Source organism: Eubalaena glacialis, chromosome 18, assembly GCF_028564815.1.
Source record: "Eubalaena glacialis isolate mEubGla1 chromosome 18, mEubGla1.1.hap2.+ XY, whole genome shotgun sequence".
Lineage (NCBI taxonomy): Eukaryota > Metazoa > Chordata > Mammalia > Artiodactyla > Balaenidae > Eubalaena > Eubalaena glacialis.
This window is the reverse complement of record NC_083733.1, coordinates 4937340-4954786: the sequence shown is the minus strand read 5'-3', so window position 1 is coordinate 4954786 and position 17447 is coordinate 4937340. Positions and strand designations below refer to the sequence as shown.

The 17447-nt window shown below is 49.8% G+C and overlaps 1 protein-coding gene across 1 annotated transcript in view; it reads right to left on the bottom strand.

The window, feature by feature from the left end:
* MBTPS1 (membrane bound transcription factor peptidase, site 1) overlaps nt 1-17447 on the bottom strand; it is a 38076-nt gene that overhangs the window by 12267 nt on the left and 8362 nt on the right. The window contains exons 8-17 of the mRNA XM_061174535.1: nt 16473-16589; nt 15955-16022; nt 12211-12313; nt 10744-10895; nt 9251-9412; nt 5145-5289; nt 2138-2326; nt 1531-1703; nt 928-1043; nt 296-452 (exon numbers count right to left, since the gene is read on the bottom strand). Coding sequence (XP_061030518.1) covers nt 296-452; nt 928-1043; nt 1531-1703; nt 2138-2326; nt 5145-5289; nt 9251-9412; nt 10744-10895; nt 12211-12313; nt 15955-16022; nt 16473-16589 — 1382 coding nt within the window. The remainder of the gene's footprint in view (nt 1-295; nt 453-927; nt 1044-1530; nt 1704-2137; nt 2327-5144; nt 5290-9250; nt 9413-10743; nt 10896-12210; nt 12314-15954; nt 16023-16472; nt 16590-17447) is intronic.

Genomic DNA, 17447 nt, shown 5'->3' with positions numbered 1-17447 from the left:
GAGGTGGGAGATCGGAAAAGAACTTAACAGAAATTTAAAGCCGAAGTATCTAAGATCAACAAGGACAAGGAACCCTTTCAGTCAGAACTTGGGTCAATGAGCAGTTTACTTCCTTCACAAGCAACTTTCAAGAACATGTCCGCCAACGAAGAGAGAGCTTGCCCTCACCAGGCGTCGGAACCGGACGGCCGAAAAGACCACCGACAGGCCAAACGATCACTTTACGTCTTTGCTGGGGGGAATTTAATTCCCAGAAAGTCAGATTTCTCATGCAAATAGCAATTCGTATCAGTACCTCGTGTTCTCGTCGTAAAACTTGACCTTCCTCATCACGGACGTGTTGTACCAGTCGCCGAAGACGATGAGCGAGAGGCCGCTGTCCACGTCCCTCCGGAGCTTGGCCGCCTCCTCGGGGAAGTACTCCTCCTCGCTATCCACCATGAGCAACGTTCCTGCGGGAGAGAGCGCCGGGGTGAGCACGGCCGCCGCCCCGCAGGACCGCGCCGCTGCGGGAACACGGCGCTGCGCTGGCCTCGACAGCTCCGGTGACCGGCTGCTCGTACTCTGGTCTGTGCCCTGCTCCGCTTTAGAAGGGGGTGAAAAGAAAGGATCAGGGCCCAACAGCACGCGGACACCAGCCAGCTGCGGCCTGTTTCACGGGTGGTGCTCTGTGTGAAGGATATTCACTCACCCGAAGAGAAGCAAAATTCTGTGCTAGAGTTTCTTTTAATTAAAAAAAATAATATAACAGAAGTGTACAAATGTCCTTGTCCCCAGTGATTCTGAGAGCTTCTCATTTCAGCTGAACGTCAGGAACGCGGGCCACTCTCTCTGGTCCTGGCCGCCACTGGCAGCGGGAGACCCTAACCTGCCTCCACCCTTCCCCAGCTGAGCGGAACCGCCGGGCCAGCACCTCGTGTCCCTCACCGTACTGATTAGCGTCAAAGCACGTGAAGGGGGAGCCGAGGACTTCGACGAAGTAGCCCATGCTTCTCAAGTGCTGGTACATGTCCCTGAAGTTGGTGTGGATGTGGTCGCCATTCCTGAAACACAGGAAGCCCGGCACTAAAACCAACAGTCCTTACTCGGAATAAAAGCCACGTGGCCACAGGGCGCCTTTCTGAAGGAGCAGCTCCACCGCCCACAGAGGCCTGGGAGCCAGTCCACTGGCACGAAAGTCAGCCTTTCAGGCCAGCTCTCTCCGGGCTGCATATAAAGTGGGTGATAACAGGAAATCACCTGCGCGGCACAAGCACGAAGGAGATAAGATGACGAGAAGGGGTGGCCAAAGAAATGTTTCGTAAAGGGCACTGAAGCATCACTCTAGCGGTGGCATGGGCGTAAAAGGCCAGCAACCACCTGCACTGGACAAGTTCAGCATGGCGACGCAGACATGCTGGGAGTGAACCAGGGTGGTCACACACGGGTGACCTCACATCACTGCCACTGATCACCTGTCCTCCTGTCCCAGCCCCGCCGAGGAAGGACGGGGGCAGTGGCGGGGACGGGCCAGGTCTGGCGGCCACTCACCAGTCCAAAGGGTCGTTCTTCATCCTCAGGTTGTCCCTGGGGAAGTAGCCGGGCGGGTAGCGCAGGTTGTGGTACTGGTCCCAGAGAACCCGCTTGCTTCGAGGAGGAGCGGGGATTATCTTCACCTTAATTGGGAGCTTCACTGTTGAAGTCTGTTCTGCACCACTGTTTGACTGAAAAAAATAACAGAAATTTGAAACGTCCCTTTGGCTCAGAAGAAACTTTCAGGTTTTCAGGTTGGAAACCTCACTTCTATTTATCAATTTAACCCAAACAGAACACAAGAATTTCTCACAACAACGGTAGGAGAGGACATTCGTGTATCATAATTAATTCCATTCCAATTCTTCTTTTAAGGGTTTCAGAATTCAAATTTAAGGCACCTGGTTCCTAAAAACGACTAGACTGCATAGCATTAGCCCTACTTTTTACAATCATCTTAAGCCTGAAATGTGGCACAGAGCAGCCCACCCACACGCCCCGTTCACCAAGCGGGCTGGGACCCCACTGCTCGCCGGGCCGGCACCCCCGGGGACGGCGCCTCACACCCCAGCGCCCGGCGCTCGGCCCGCCTCCCCTTCCCCACGAGCCCCCCGCGTGCACGTACGTCCACCTCTGCCGGGGAAGCCACGGTGACCGTGACGTGCCCCTGCGCGACGCCTTCCCAGGAGGCGGCCTGCTTGGTGACGGAGATGGAAATGGCCAGGTAGCCCGACCAAGGCCACAGCACTGAGGAGTAAGAGAAAGCCACCTCGATGCTGTCTCCGTTCTGCGGTAAGTAGGGCTGCCACTCGGGCTGCGGGAGGAAAGAGGCAGAGGCTCGGGTGAGAAGCTCCGTCCCGGTCACCCCCCGCTCAGCCGGCACCAAGCAGCCCGTGCCCAAGGCCGCTGGGCAGCGCCAGGCCGTCTCCCACCGGAGGAGCCTAGGGACACGGCCGCTGACCAACTCCACCTTTAAAGACAAGCTTCCCGCAAGCTTACAAGGAGGCGGGGGGTGCGGACACACACGGTTTGACGGAGAGCTTGTATCTGCAGAGAACTTACAGAAAAGAACAGTCCCAGGTTTGGGGTTAGATCTCAACTGGCTGTACGCTTAACGAATCACATGACTTGAAAGGAATAAAATAATAAAACGACACGGCTGCACACTGTCAGCAGTCAGGGCCTGGGCCAGCGACGGGGCTGGCGGAGTGCGCACGGCGCCCAGGGGACGCGCCGGCCGAGAAGGGGACCGCCCGCCCGCCTCTCAGGCTTGAGGGAAGGCGAAAGCACAGCACGAGACGGGAGACGTACATCAGCTCTCACAACGAACCAACGGTTCAAGCTAACCTAAACCACTCACTTCCCTCGCAAGCCAGAGCGCGACATCCTCCCCCCTGGCGAGTCAGCATGTTAAAAAGAACTGTGAGAAAGAAGGAAAATATTCGTAGGGCATAGCATCACGAACAATGAGAAAGGACCGGGATTTTTAACAAGTGCTTTTCAGACCACTGGTTAACAATAGAGCAGAAAATTAACTTTTATCCGTCGCCTGTAACACATATCAAGCTAACTCAACACAGATGAAAACATTAAATATTTAACAAGCATAAGAGGAAAGTGAGTAGAAAATAAAATTGAGATTTTTCTTATACTTCTGGAGGGATAAGCTTCTAATTTTTGAAACAGAAGAACTCACAAAAGATGAAAATTCAACTACATGAAAAAGTGAAACTTTTACAGAACTGCCCCCCACCACCGCCCAAGTTTTTAAACCACCTCTAATATTAAAGAGACAAGAAAACAATAATCTGGGCAATCTTTTTGCATGACACACAACGGTGGCTAATCTCTCTATGAAATGAAGATCTTGTTCGGATTGATAGGGACAACCTAAATTCTAGTGAAAAATGGGCCAAGGAAATGAAACACGAATGCACACAAGAGGAAATACAATCAGTAAACCAACATGCAGATACGCACCTTACAAATCATTAAACAAGGTACCGACTACCCCCCTGTAGACTTAAAGTTAAAAGATGAACCACGGAGAAACAAACCAAATGTCCACCGACTGACAAAGCGGGGTCTATCCATACAATGAACCACTATTCAGCCATGAAAAGGAGTGAAGCCCTATACACACTGCAATGCAGATGAGCCTCTTTAAAGACATTACGCTCAGTGAAAGAGGCCAGTCACGAAGCCCACGTAACATACCACTCCATTTATAGGAAATGTCCAGAAAAGGTAACTCCACGGAGACAGAAGGGGATTAGGAAATGCCAGGGCCTGGGGGAAGGGGAATGGGAAGTGTTAACAGGGGTTTCTCCTTCAAGTGATGAAAATGTTCTGGAATTATCCAGTATGATGGTTGCATCACTACTTGTGAATATACTAATAACCACTGAACTGCACAACTCAAAAGGGTGCATTTTATGGCATGTGAATTTTATCTCAATATTTTAAAACCTCATGCAACTGGGAAAAAAAGGACGTACCACCAGAGCAGAGACACTACCCCTCTGTACACCATCGGTGGCAATCTGAGCTGATGCACCTCTTTTGAAAAGAATCTGGTATTACGTACCAAGAGCCATTAATAATGTTCATGCCCTCTCACTTGGGATTCTAATCCAGGGAGTTTATGTTAAGAAAATAATTCAGAACAAAAGAAAACCATATATACAAAGATATTCAGTGAGATGGTCACAGTTGAAAACCACCTAACTGTTCAAGCAAGAAGAAATAGTAAGCACGTTACGATTCAACAATTCTACATAGTATTAAACAACCATTAGAAAGAACATCGGTGCTTATATATAGTAACATTTAAAAATGTTTATAACGTGAGAACTGAAAAAAAAAAAAAGACTAACTTTTTGTCTACCACACAAAGATAACTAAAAATATCTATTTCAGATAAGGGCTGGAAAAGATTCTTTTTTTTCCTTCAGGCAACTGACTTTATTAATCTCACAAAATCATAAGAAATGTACTTTCTGTGATAGCTTCATGAAAAGTGAAATCCTGCAGTCAAGAAACAGATGAAATGAGGGACTCGGAAATGAAAAAGCAAGGATGAATACAGTCAGTGTTGGTGGGCATTGAATCAATTTAAATACACCTATTTAAACAACTACAGTAATTTGTTAGAAAATATGATTTGAACTTTTTTTTCAAATAGTGGCTCTATTAGGGTGTGGGGCTGAAGTGGTTTTTCTGTTCTTTTTCCCGATCCTTTATTTTTGTGACAATGTTTATATACTAAGTGTAAAACAAATTAAAAACACAAAATTCAAATAAAGACCATGCCTTCTAAACATGAAGGCCCGTGTGTCCTCATTAAACAATAAAATAATTATAAGTGAGCCTTTAATTATAGGCAGGAAACTGTAAAAATGAAGACTCAAATGCAATTAACTGATTCAAGAGTCAAACTCAAGATGCCAAAGTAAAAGAGTAGCAAACTGGCCTCATTACTATATCCCTGACATATATAAAGCACTCAGGGGAGAACAAACCACTACTTCCAATCCCCCGGCACCCGGACAGGAGAAGGACCTGTCCCTTTTAACTGCAGGAGTAAATCTGGGCCACGTCTAAGTTCACCGCTGGCTGGAGGGCAGTCTCACCTTGTCTACGATTCTTCCTGTGACACCCATGCCGTTGAGGATGGTGACGTTGACGATCGTCGGCATCCCTCCGTAGTAGATGGGCTGGGAGCAGTAGGGCCACATGTAGGGACACTCGGTCAGATCGATGTAGCTGGGGCTCAAACTGAAACAAAAAATCCAGTGTTACAGTAGACGGCATTGGAAAGCATCAACGGGGTGGGCCTGAGCCTCGGGAGGGCCTGCCTCCAGGGCTGCCCTCGGCTGAGGTCCGGGAACTTGGCTCCAGAACACGCCCTGTGCTGGGGAGGCCTCCTGGCCAACCTGCCTTGCCGGCAGCACGGCGGGATGCGTGGGCATCACCTCTGCCCTCTGCGAGCCTGGAATCTGGTGGCTGCGGCTGGCGGAGAACGAGTATGTGACCAGCCCCAGAGCAGACCTAGGACTCAGTCTCAAGGCACTGGGGCAAAAATGGACTTTTAAATAACTGGAGAGGGGACAAATGGGTGGCCATTCGGCAAAAGATAAAATTAAGATCCCCACCTCAGACCATACACAAGAATAAACTCCAAATGGATCAGATACTTTCAAGTAAATAAAAGAAAGCCAACAAGCATTAGAAGAAAACGTTGGTGAGTCACTCCTTAACCTCAGTGCAGGGAAAGTCTTTCTGTGCCTCAAAATCCAGGGGCGACAGCAACGACAGACTAACAAATATGGCTGTTCAAAAAGAAAAAAACCACATGGCCAAAAACACTTTCACAAAGTCAAAAGGCAACCAACAAACTGGGAGAAATACTTGCAATGAAGGGTTACTCACCCTAACATAAGAACGCGTAAAAACCGAGGGACAAAAACCCCAGAAAAGAAAAATGGGTGAAAGAAATGAACAGACACTTCACAAGAAAGATATAAAAACAGCTCTTAACTCTAGACAAAGTGTTCAAACTCACTCATAACCTGAGAAAGGCAAATTAGAACAACACTGAGATAGCACTTCTCACGTGTCAGATTGGCAGAAGGTAGAGCGTGGCCGGACACTGCGGGTGAGGCTCCGGGCAGACAGGCAAGCTCCCACGGCACAGCCCTCCTGGAGGGGAAGGGAGAGACCTGGCAGAGCGCCCTCTGTTCTCAGCTTGGACCCAGCAACCCCACTTCTAGGAATCTTCCCTGGAGACACACTTCCAACAAAACTAAAATGCACAGGCACAAGCAGCTTAAAATTACAAAATACTGGAAACAGTTTCAATGCCCATATGTAGATATGTGCTTGCATAAACAAAGGTATCTACACTACGGAGCTGTAAAAAAAAACGGAGGAGAAAGATGTCTGTGAACCGACACAAAGTGATTTCCAGGATACTGTTAAGTGAAAAAAGTACAAGAGAATACTTATAGTAATGCTGTCCTTCACGTAAGAAAGGGGATATCAGATGGTAGGTATGTATCTGCTCGTGTGTGAAAAAAGAAATGCAAGGATAAGGCAAAAACTAATGGCGTTGTTACCTATGGGGGTGGAGGGAAGGGCAGGGGGAGTGGCACAGAAGGGATGATGGGAGCAACACGTGGCCAGGTGCACTCTGTGTGCAGCTCCAACCTTAGAGCCACAACCCGATACGTAACTAGTTGAAATCAACCAGGATGTGGGGGGAATCCGAAAAGAAACAGAAATGCTAACAAACGAACTCAACTGCATTGAAAATAAATGGCAAAACCAGACTGAAAGGGGTGTGGTGGGGAGGAAGGTATTAACCTAAATCACTTTGGCAAGCAGCAGACTACACGCTATAAAGCTACAGATAGAAAGAACTACACACAAACACAGTCCTCTAGTCAGTACACCTGTTTTCAGCATGGTTCGAGCTAGCAGTTCTACAACTTGTCCACAGGTGCGCTAGGACTGAACAGATGCACGTCGCGGCGAGTGGCAGCCAGGTTTCCGGCTGCTGGAGAAGGATGACCAGCAAGAAGGAAGACTCCAGATGAGGGCCGTGGTGTTAGCTGGGATCAGGAGACAGATGACTGCACGGACAGACACAGAAACAGGTACAGGTGTGTGTGTGTACAGACACTCTCCAGCTCTGTCTGCTGAAAGGGCCTAGAAACCACTATGAGCACAGCTGCCAAGCGCACACCTGGTGCCCAGGTGTCCGTTTCTAAACCCACTCTCCAATTAAAGGACCAGGGCTGCTCGGGCAAAGAACTGATACCGACACTGGGCACGGAAATGCTGCCAAGAAGTGAGAAAGTGCCCCCCAACTGATGGAGACATGCTGAAAAGACACGGGAGCCAACCAGCGGGAGCCCTAGAGAGCCAAACCTGGGACAACATGAGCAATAAAATAAACGACGACACGAATGGATTATAACCCACAGAGTAAAACAGGTACCTATGTGTCCACGCTGATATAACTGAATAAATAAGAGAGGAGGACAGCTCTTCCTTACAGCAGAATTTCATTCAATAAATGCAGAAGGGAATGAGAGAAACAGAAAGTCACCATGGGACAACCTCTACAGTAAGAACTGTTACAGGGAGAAACCATCAAAGGACGCTAAACTTAGTGATGGAAAGTATGTTAAGAAACAAGATCATCTGTTTTTTTTTTTAATTTTTATTGGAGCATAGCTGCTTTACAATGTTGTGTTAGTTTCTACTGCACAGCAAAGTGAATCAGCTATACGTATACATACATCCCCCCTTTTTTGGATTTCCTTCCCATTTAGGTCACCACAGAGCACTGAGTAGAGCTCCCTGTGCTATAAGAAACAAGATCATCTTCAAGGGCGTCCCCACAAGACACTTCGCAGTCACAAAGGGACAGTCACTGCAGTGGACGCCTGGCAGAGCCACCCCCAGCACCAGATCTCCTGCTGCGGAGCCCAGCTGACGGACACCGGTGGACCCTCCACTACATCTGTGCCAAGGACTGAGCGCAGAGGGCACCAGGGTAGGCCCCGCCCTGCGGGACACAGGTGCCTCTAACAGGCGATTGTGGCTCAGGGAATCTCCGTGATGTGGAAAGGTTTCAGACCTGTGCTGGGTGTGAGGGTCCTCCTCCCACTCCTCCCTCCTCGCCCCCTTCATCCTTCATAGGCCCCCTCCCCCAGGAGGTCTCTTGGCCGTCTAAGTCCACGTTGGCATCTGCTTCCTGGAGGGTCCAGCCTGACACATCACCTAAACTTCATGATGCAGGTGAGCACCACCCAGAATAAAAGGAAGGACACTGAGCCAACTGTCCCAACTGGAGGAGACCAAGGACACGCGACGACTGAATGCAACGCGGATGCTGGCCTGGATCCTGGACCAGGCCAAGGACAGGGGTGGGAAAAATCTGGGTGAAATCCAAATACAGTCTGCAGGTTAGTAGATGGTAACGTATCAGTGTCAACTTCCAGGCCCTGAGACTTCTACTATGGTTATGTAAGTTGCTAACGTCAGGGAAAGCTAGTGAAGGGTTTGTGAGTCCTCGTGCACCAATTTTTAAAACTTTGTTGTAAATCTAAAATCATTTCAAAATAAAAAGTGAAAAAGAATTCTTGCCAAAAATACAGAACCTCACTAATCACGAGAAAGCATCAGAGGACTGAGAGTCATGAATGACAAGACAGATGAACTGTCAGGGGTCCGGGGAGACCAGGGAGACATGGCAACTGCACGCAACGCGGGGCCTGGACCCTGGACCAAGGAACACGAGGGGAGCCGGCCACTGCGCATCCGTCTGCAGACTAACCCCAGCACAGCATCAGGGTGCACCTGTCAGCTCTAGCAGAGGACTCACGGACTACCGAGGTGCTGGCCTGAGGCGAAGCCGAGGAGAGGGTATATGAGAATGTCCATACCATTTCTGCAGATGTCTGTAAACCTAAGATTATTTCAAAGGAAAGTTTTACAAAGAAAAAGAAATAGGAAATCACTACCTTAGACTCCTGACGTTACAAACAGCAGAACATGAGGAAGTGGGGAGCAATCCCGTCGGCAGCGCCCCAGAAGCAGCACCGCAGAGCTCTCCCTGAGGCCCCCGAGCACGGTGTGATGGGGGCTGGTTCCATCTGGAGGCTACTACTCTGTGCCGAGGAGCCCAGTGCAGAGAAGAAAGGCCTGTTCAAGAGGAAAGCACACCGACCTGGCCTGTGGCTTGTAGCTGCTGAGGACCTGGTAGGCTCTGAGGAGGTCCAGCTTGCCGTGGCCTTGTTCAAACATATTCACGCCGGGCAGCCTCCGGGCTGCTGCAATCAGGGCCTGCTTCATGCTGGCCGGATTCACCAGCTCCCGTCTCTGGACTGTGCTGGGGGCAAATACCATATTTGCTCATTTTCTCTCAGCAACAGAATGAAAACCAGACTATCCCTACCCTGTACGTGCGCAGTCATGTGACCTCCCATCTCGATCTGTATCTAACAGGAGCTTCCTCGGTAAAACTCATGCAAGATGCGAACGAACGTGCTCGTCTCTGCACCTGCCTAGGGACTGACCACTCATCGGCGTTCCGCGTGGCTTGTGAGGACATGGACTCTTGGGCTAGCGCCCGTTTTTACTAAATCGACCAGGAAAACACATCTTCCACTAACTTAACGGTCGACCTCGGAGGTTGCAGGAGACAAGAACAGCTAGGAGTTACAGGCTCCGGACACATGGATGCAGCCCGGCCGGGAGAAGGGAAGGATGGAGGTGGGTCCTGCGGGGACTCGATGCAGCGTGGCCAAGAGGCCCGGCCTCGGAGCGAGGCCCGCTGCGTCCATGTGCTTGTTTTGTTTGGAGGCCTGTGTGTGACGCGTCACCCTGGTGGGTCAGGCCTGGTAGAGGGTTCATCATCGGAACGCAGCTGGACTCGGGCAGCGGCGCCCAGACATTCTCACTTGCTTTAGAACACCAGCATTAAAACACGCATTTTTGTGTATCTACGTATTATAAGTACAAGTAAATTTTAAGCCCCTAAATGCAGGGGAGAAAATCCAGTAAACAGTAAGGAAAAACTGACTCTACTAAGCTGCTAAATATTTTTCTACGATGACGGGTGGTCGTGGAGTGTAGCTGGACCTTTTCTAATAGGTCTAGATGGGAAATCTGACTTAAGGAGAAGTGAGAGGAGGAAAGCGGCATCAAGTCTTACTGGCAGAAAAAAAGAATTGCTCACAGCTCAGCCACAGATTGACAACCCCCCTCCCGCCGACAGCGCAAGACCAGGCGCAGGCTCTGGCTCCTCGCTGGGCTCTGAGGCTGGAAACGAAGAAGTGCTTCTCTGCCGCTCGGCATCTGTTATGAGCTCCTTCTCACACCATGAAAGCACTCCTGACCCACCACAGAGGCATTTTACCTGCTGCAGGGAGATGAGGAAAGCAAAGGCTTCCTCCCCACTGAAAACACCTGTACGTAGAGAAGCCGCTGGGCTGGGCACGGAAGACACAACGGCCCCCCCTCTTCACTCCTCTGACAGCAGGAGGCTTGACGGGCTCATTAACGCCCACAAGAACCATCTAAGAAAGAACGGACTCCTGCCTCTTCTGTAGATACGGGGTGAGGCCCCGGGATGTGCTCTACATCCAGCCAAGCTGGTGACAAGCGAGACTCAGCTCCTGGTCCCCTGACGCCACCTCCTCCCAGCCGAGCCACACTCACCTCACCAGCAAGGTGACAGCGCCCGCCACCACTGGGGAAGCCACGCTGGTCCCCGAGAGCGCCCGGCACCCGCCTTTCACGCCGGAGCCCCTCACTCCAGCGCCGTAGGTGACAATGTCAGGCTTCATGCGGCCATAGCCTCCTGGCAGCTCCTGTAAGCAAAACCAGTGTGGTCTCTACCACGGCACACACACTGGCACACGGCCACGTGCAGTTATGAGTGAATAAAACCAGAAGAGAAACGTGAGTCAGCTAAACACACTGTAACCTTAGTACGATGCTGGTTTTCATCTGAAATTCACTGCAGTTCAGAAGAAGCTTAAATGACAGTATACAAAATAAAATTATTTTTGGTGCGTTTTGTAATGACCAGCATGACAGTAATGCCATAAAGCATTTTAAAAGTGAATATTTTAAATTTTGCTAACATGCAAGGCTGAAAACTGGAAACTATTTCTAGATAATTTAAAAATTAAAAATATGCTAGAAAAATCAGAAAATTAAAATTAAAAATTAGGGGAAAAAAAGAAACATTTTCCTTTACAAGGAAAAAGTACGTGGTATGACTGGATATTTCAATCTGTCACCAGAGGGGAAAGAATGACTTAGAACAGTGAGTACATAACCGTACAAGTAACCTGGGATAAGAGTTTAACTGAGAACTCTCTTAAGCTTCCCAGAAACTGGGGCAAACTGAGAATTACAACAGGAGTTATATTCTGTAACAAAGAAGTACACCAATTTGAAGTGCAAAAATCCTTCCCGGCAATCGAGCATAAATGGACCCTGGATCCTCCCGTGTGGGACGCTGAGCAAAGGCGTCTTCACTGCAGCTCCACACATTAGTCAGGAACGCTTCTCAAAATGCCGTCAAAACACAGGCCTCGATAAAGGCCAAGGACATGGCGGGGGGCCTGGAGCAGCAGGGGGACGCCGAGGGCAGGTTAGGGTCCCCAGGTGCCGCCCGAGGGAGCACCGGCGACCCCAGCTCCGCTCAGACGGGAGGAGGAGTCGGCCGCATAATTAAAGCTCACGCAGCTGAACTAATTACCTTGCCAGAGTCATTTCAATTTTGTCCAGCTAAATGCAATCATTCCCATGTCAGCGGAGCTGAAATTAAGCCGTGCTCACTGGCTTCTCCTGCTTCCCAAGGCCAAAAAAAATCACCCCACCCAGCACGGAGGACTGCCGGCCCTCCCCCTACCAGTCAGGACCAGTGCACATGAATCCAGCTGACCTAAATGACGAGTTCCTCAGAAACAAGTTAAAAAGAAGTGGAGCCGGGAAACACAGTGAGAACCGGCAGCTGCCCGTCGGGCCACGGGGACACGGCAGACACGGAAGGCGCCAGAGCGCGTCCTCGTGGCGGCTGCCTCCAGGCTGCTTTTCTCTCCGTGCTCACGGGCAGCCCCGAGGCCCGCACACGCGGCTCCCGCGGGCACGCCGGACTAAAGGAGCAGCGCCTACCCAGGTGGTCATTCCCCGCGACGAGAAGCGCGCGATGTTGTCCTCAAAGTCAATGCCGCCCACTCCGATCACATCCATCTGGTCAGCAGGGTTATTCAGAGTGCTGCATCGAGGCAAGAAAAAGACACAAAAGGCGGGGGAGAGGAACCACTCTAAATGAAAGATTCAAACAAGGGCAAGCACCCCCAGAACGGTCGGAGACCGCGGCAGGCTCTTCCGTGGCGAGGCACGTGCGGCTGTGAGGGGCGGGCCCGTCGCTGCCACCTCTGCCGGCTCAGTGGTCTCCTCACACGTGGGACGCCCTCTCCTGCTCTTCCTCTCTCCTGTCAACTTATCGCCCTCCGGCCCAACACTCTCTTCTCCCCTCACTACTGCCAGGCGTGCAGGAGCCCCCTTCCTCCGAGCTTCCCAAGACTGACCACTACCAGAACCGTCACCTGCGTACACGTCTGTACACCACCTCCCAACTGCTGCGAGGGCAGCCCCCCCAGCTCGGTCCCCGGCTCCTCTGGGAAGGAACTGCAGCCACACACGTGCACCTGCCACCGTCAGAAAGTGAAAGTTCTCCCCTGGTCTCGGGCAGGTGTCCCCCTTCCTCAAGGGAACCGTGGGGACCACTCAGCTCTCCGTAACCCTGGGCTCCTCAGCGGGAAGACACAGATGCGCGTGAAAAAGCATGCGGTTCTCCCCAGCACTTCAAGGGCACTAGATCCGCAATGACACAAACGTTTAAACTACAGAGTCAAGATGGAAGTCAAGATGAACTATTTGAAAGTATAAAACAACCAGTTATGGAACTGCACTTCCAAGCTTTATCTATTTCCGCTCCACCACCACAAAATGAACTCCTGAACCACAACTGATTCCGAGCAGCTGAAGCGATATTAGCAGCAAGATACTACTGTTTAAACCACACGGAGTCGACCCTAGCATCACCTCCTTAGCTTACCCACCACCACCATGCTACCAGCTGGTTGTTCAGAAGCACCAAGAGTGATTTGTTAATTGGCTGACAATAAAAGTTTACAAATTTCTATGACTTCAAAGAGCAGAGATTAGAACAGAAGTCACTGGCAGAATTTCCCACTGAAGTTGAAACCAAAAAACACCACCTTCCCACCCTGCCTCTACCTGCCAATCCCTATACTTTACACCCTTAAAATCAGGGGAAAGCATCAGAAAATCTTTGTTGGTGCTGAAAAGGGGGAAGTGTAGCTGCAGACTCCCTGGCACCATGAAATCTAAGCATCAAGGGTGCCGGACCCCAGAGAGCTCCCAGAAGGGGTACCCGTGGGGACGTGTCGGGCAGCGCCACGCCTCCGATAAATAAGCGGGCTCTTCAAGTGCATTACTGTCACCTGACCAGCCCTACCCGAGGCCCAGCAGTAAGCCACACCCGTTCAGGCTGTGCCACGGTGACCGCGTGTCACCCCCAGCCTACCCAGCAGCTACCAGATGCTGTGAGGCTCTGTGGGCAGACACGCGTCTGACACCGGGGCTTCCTCTCCCGAGATCCCCCTGACATACCAAGCACAAGCAGCTCTTTGATTAGAAGCCCTCACGTGTGGCTGCCCACAGAAGTCACAGGATTTCAGAAGAGTGACCAGTGTGTGCAAAGCAGTCAGGACGGCATGTGGAAGAGCTGGTGTGAACGGAAAGAAAGGCAAGCTTGGGGGAGGGGGGGGGTGGTCAGCAGCAGGATCAGGTGATGGAGAGCGAGAGAAACACGGTTTCCCCAGGGAGACCCGAGGAGGAGCCCGCTTGGAGGAAGACGTGCACGGGGGGTGGGAAATGAGGCTACGGCTGCAGAACCAGGCCCCCTGTTCTCATACATAAGGTGTTACCGGGACACAGCCACGCCCATTCGTCTACACGTCCATGCTGCCTTCACACTACAAGGGCAGGCGAGTAGGTGCAACATACCATGTGGCCCACAAAGACTCAACTAGTTACTATCTGATCTTTTACAGAAAACGTTTGCCAACTCCAGGCTAGACTACTGAAGACCTTGAAAACCAAGGAGAAAAGTTTAGATCTGATCAGGCAATAATGATCCACTGTAGATCCTTAGTTAAAGAAACTGCTAGACTATGTTTTAACAACAGAAACACAGAAAAAAGGAAGAGAAAAGAACAGCTACCACTCACAGAGGCAGAGGCTCAGTGTTCGTGGTGCTTTCCCTTGGCTGTCTCATTTCATCCTCATAGCCACCAACCCGGGCGGGTCTCGTGCCCTCCAGAGCCAGGCGAGTGGGCCAGGGCTCAGAGAAGCAAAGGCCCCACAGCCCAAGGGCAGATCAAACTTGCCTGGCTCCATCCCTGCACCCTCCCCGCCACCCCACGTTCCCCGTGCAGGGAGAGCTGGGCTGGGGAAGACTGGAGGCAGGAGGGTGGGCTGGGGAACTGACAGATAACCTGGGGATGCTGAGCTGCCGAGGGCTGGCCTGGAGCGGGGACATCAGAAGTGTGGGGAGGGACAAATGGAGAAGCGTTAGAAAGAGAAGACATGGAAACTGGGTGAAATTACGAAGCAACTGTTGCTTTTCGTGGCAGAACTATAGTTGGGACGTGTTTACGCCACTTACGCCTGTGAGTCACAACATACACAACTGAGGACCCAGCCAGATCCCTAACCTTGGAGCCCTACAAGGAGATGGGATCGCTGACAGAACAGCTCTTAGGTTGGAACCATGACTGCGAATGTGTATGGGTTTTGACCTATAGAATCATTAATTTCACAGAGTCCAGCCTAATCCCCACCCTGGATGAGCTCAGTCAGCGCTCAAGACGGCCTGCTCTGCCCCAGCAGCACGGCCAGGATGTCCCTGAAGACAGAGCGTGTGCTCCTGAAGGCACGAGCAAACAGCCATGCCAGGCGGCTCTCCTTCTGGATCAGGGCACGCCGAGGCAGACTCTGTATGTTCTCTCCTTCCCCTGCAGTTACTTTAAGCCCTCTGCCACGGCACTGAACCTCACACGTCCCGGGAGCCTGGTAAAGGGGAGTGACAGACATCCCACCGCAGAAGTGTTTCAGCACGAGAGGTTATTTATATATATTATCTACAAAATAAAATCTGGAGCTGTAAGCAGAAAGAAAATTGGGATCACTAACCAGACAAAAGCTTACTACTGCCTGTGATTCAGTGACTGATGTTCCGCATTTCAAGCCACTTTAATACACCATAACCCGGCACAAAGGGACATTTCTGTGACACTGTTCTCTGGTCCCTCCCTATCTGATCCTTCTCCTCAGTCCCCCAAACACTGTGTCTGTTATGCCACCCTGCACTTTCTCCTCATATTAGTCTCACTGTATCTGTACCTTATTTTTCCTAAAAAGGCAGGCACCTCAACTTACTTACCTCTTTACCCCTGTGCGTTGTGCACAGTGGGCCTCAATAAATACGGTAGAATCCATTTATTTCTAACAGATTTACTTTCCCGATTGATTTTGGGGGTAAAAAGAGTGGAATAAAAACTTTAGGCCTCCAAATTGCTATTTCCAGCAAAGGTAAAAAAAAAAAATATTAAACAAAAACAAAATCGGCCTTGAGTTGGCAACTGCTGGAGTGAGTGGGCACATGAGATTCATTACAAAGTCTTTTTTGTATGTGTTGAAAATATCCACAATACAAAGTTTTAGACAGGTATAAACAGGTATAGCAAGATACAGAGACAAACAACAGGTTTTCAGTTATTTCAAGGAAAAAAATACCTCTAAGGTTATTCTATCAGGGGTACTTACCCATAAAGAGGCCCATCATTGCCAATAGCAGAAACCATGATGACGTTGTTAGCCGTTAATTCCCACACCTACAAAATTAACAGGCATTTATTTATGAAAGTACACCACTTTTAAACAATCAACATATAATTGTTCAAAAATAACCACAACTTCCAAAAACAGAACTAAAAAAGAAGGGATCCCCCTGAAAGCGCAACACCAGGCCAGTACAGACGTGGTATGGCTGGCAGTCAGAATGTCCAGAGACGACAGACTCCAGGACACAGATCCACGCGCACAGAGCAGACCCGGGCTTTCCAGGCACGCCCAGAAAAGACGGGCCGTGTGCTCAGGTGAGAGAAAGCAACACAGCGCCCTGTGCTGCTTCCCACACAAGTCACCACGGCTCACGTCCTCACAGAGCGGTCACCATGTGGGTGACTAGCCACCAGCACACTAGACACGAAGCAACGCGGGGCGCGAGGCAGAGCAGGAGTCGTCACCAAACGCCTCGTCCTCCGCACAGTGGCAGGACCAACCTTGTCGACGAACGGGTGGTCCATGAAGTCGGGGCCCCCGATGCTCAGGTTCAGCACGTCGATCTTCTTCAGGATGGCGTAGTTGAAAGCGTCCAGGAACCAGGACGTGTAGGAGACCTGGCCCATTTTTAAAACAGTCCTTTAGGTGTTTCAGTGGAAGTCTCCAAATGCTAGATTCTCAGCAGCATGAAGTATTCACTTGAACTTCAGAAACAGATCCCAAGAACAACAAATGCTCTGCGATGTAAACTACTACACCCAGAGCTTCCAATCCTTGGGGCTGGACTCTGGGGAGAGGCAAGGTTCCCAGGGTCCTGTCCCGCCCGGTCTCACGTCCAGCGCCTTCCTGACCTTACAGCCTGCCTGCCCAGGGAAGACCTCAAACTTCTAGCTGCCCCTCTTATAAAAGGACTTGTGCTAAGACACATCTATTCAGTTAAGTGTTTCTAAATAGTTTGATGTATTTGTCTAATATTCTTTATTCCTAAATAGACTGAAGAATAAATGGTATCAATGAAAGTTATTTCACAGAATTATTTCTGATAGTTATTATTTCTCTCATAGTTTCCTTACAAAAGTTAAATTACTTTGCATATCGCCATTCACGTGTTTTATAAGATACAAAATTAAACTTAGAGTAGAAAACAATAGACAGAAAACAATAAAATAAGCACTGGAGGGAATGAAAAGACTTTCAATCCAGAATTCTATATTCAGTGAAAATAGTTTTTTGAGAATAAAGATGAAATAAAGATATTTTCAGATAACTAAAGCTGGGAGAAATCATAGCTACTAGACTGCATTACAAGCAATACTAAAAGCATCTCTTCATGCTGAAAGGAAATTACGTGGTATGGAAACTTAGATCTACAGGTAGAAATAAAGAGCACTGGAAATTGAAAATATGTGAATAAATACAAAATGTTAAAAAAAAAAAACTTACAGTGGAAAAAGAATCCACATAATGATTAAGAA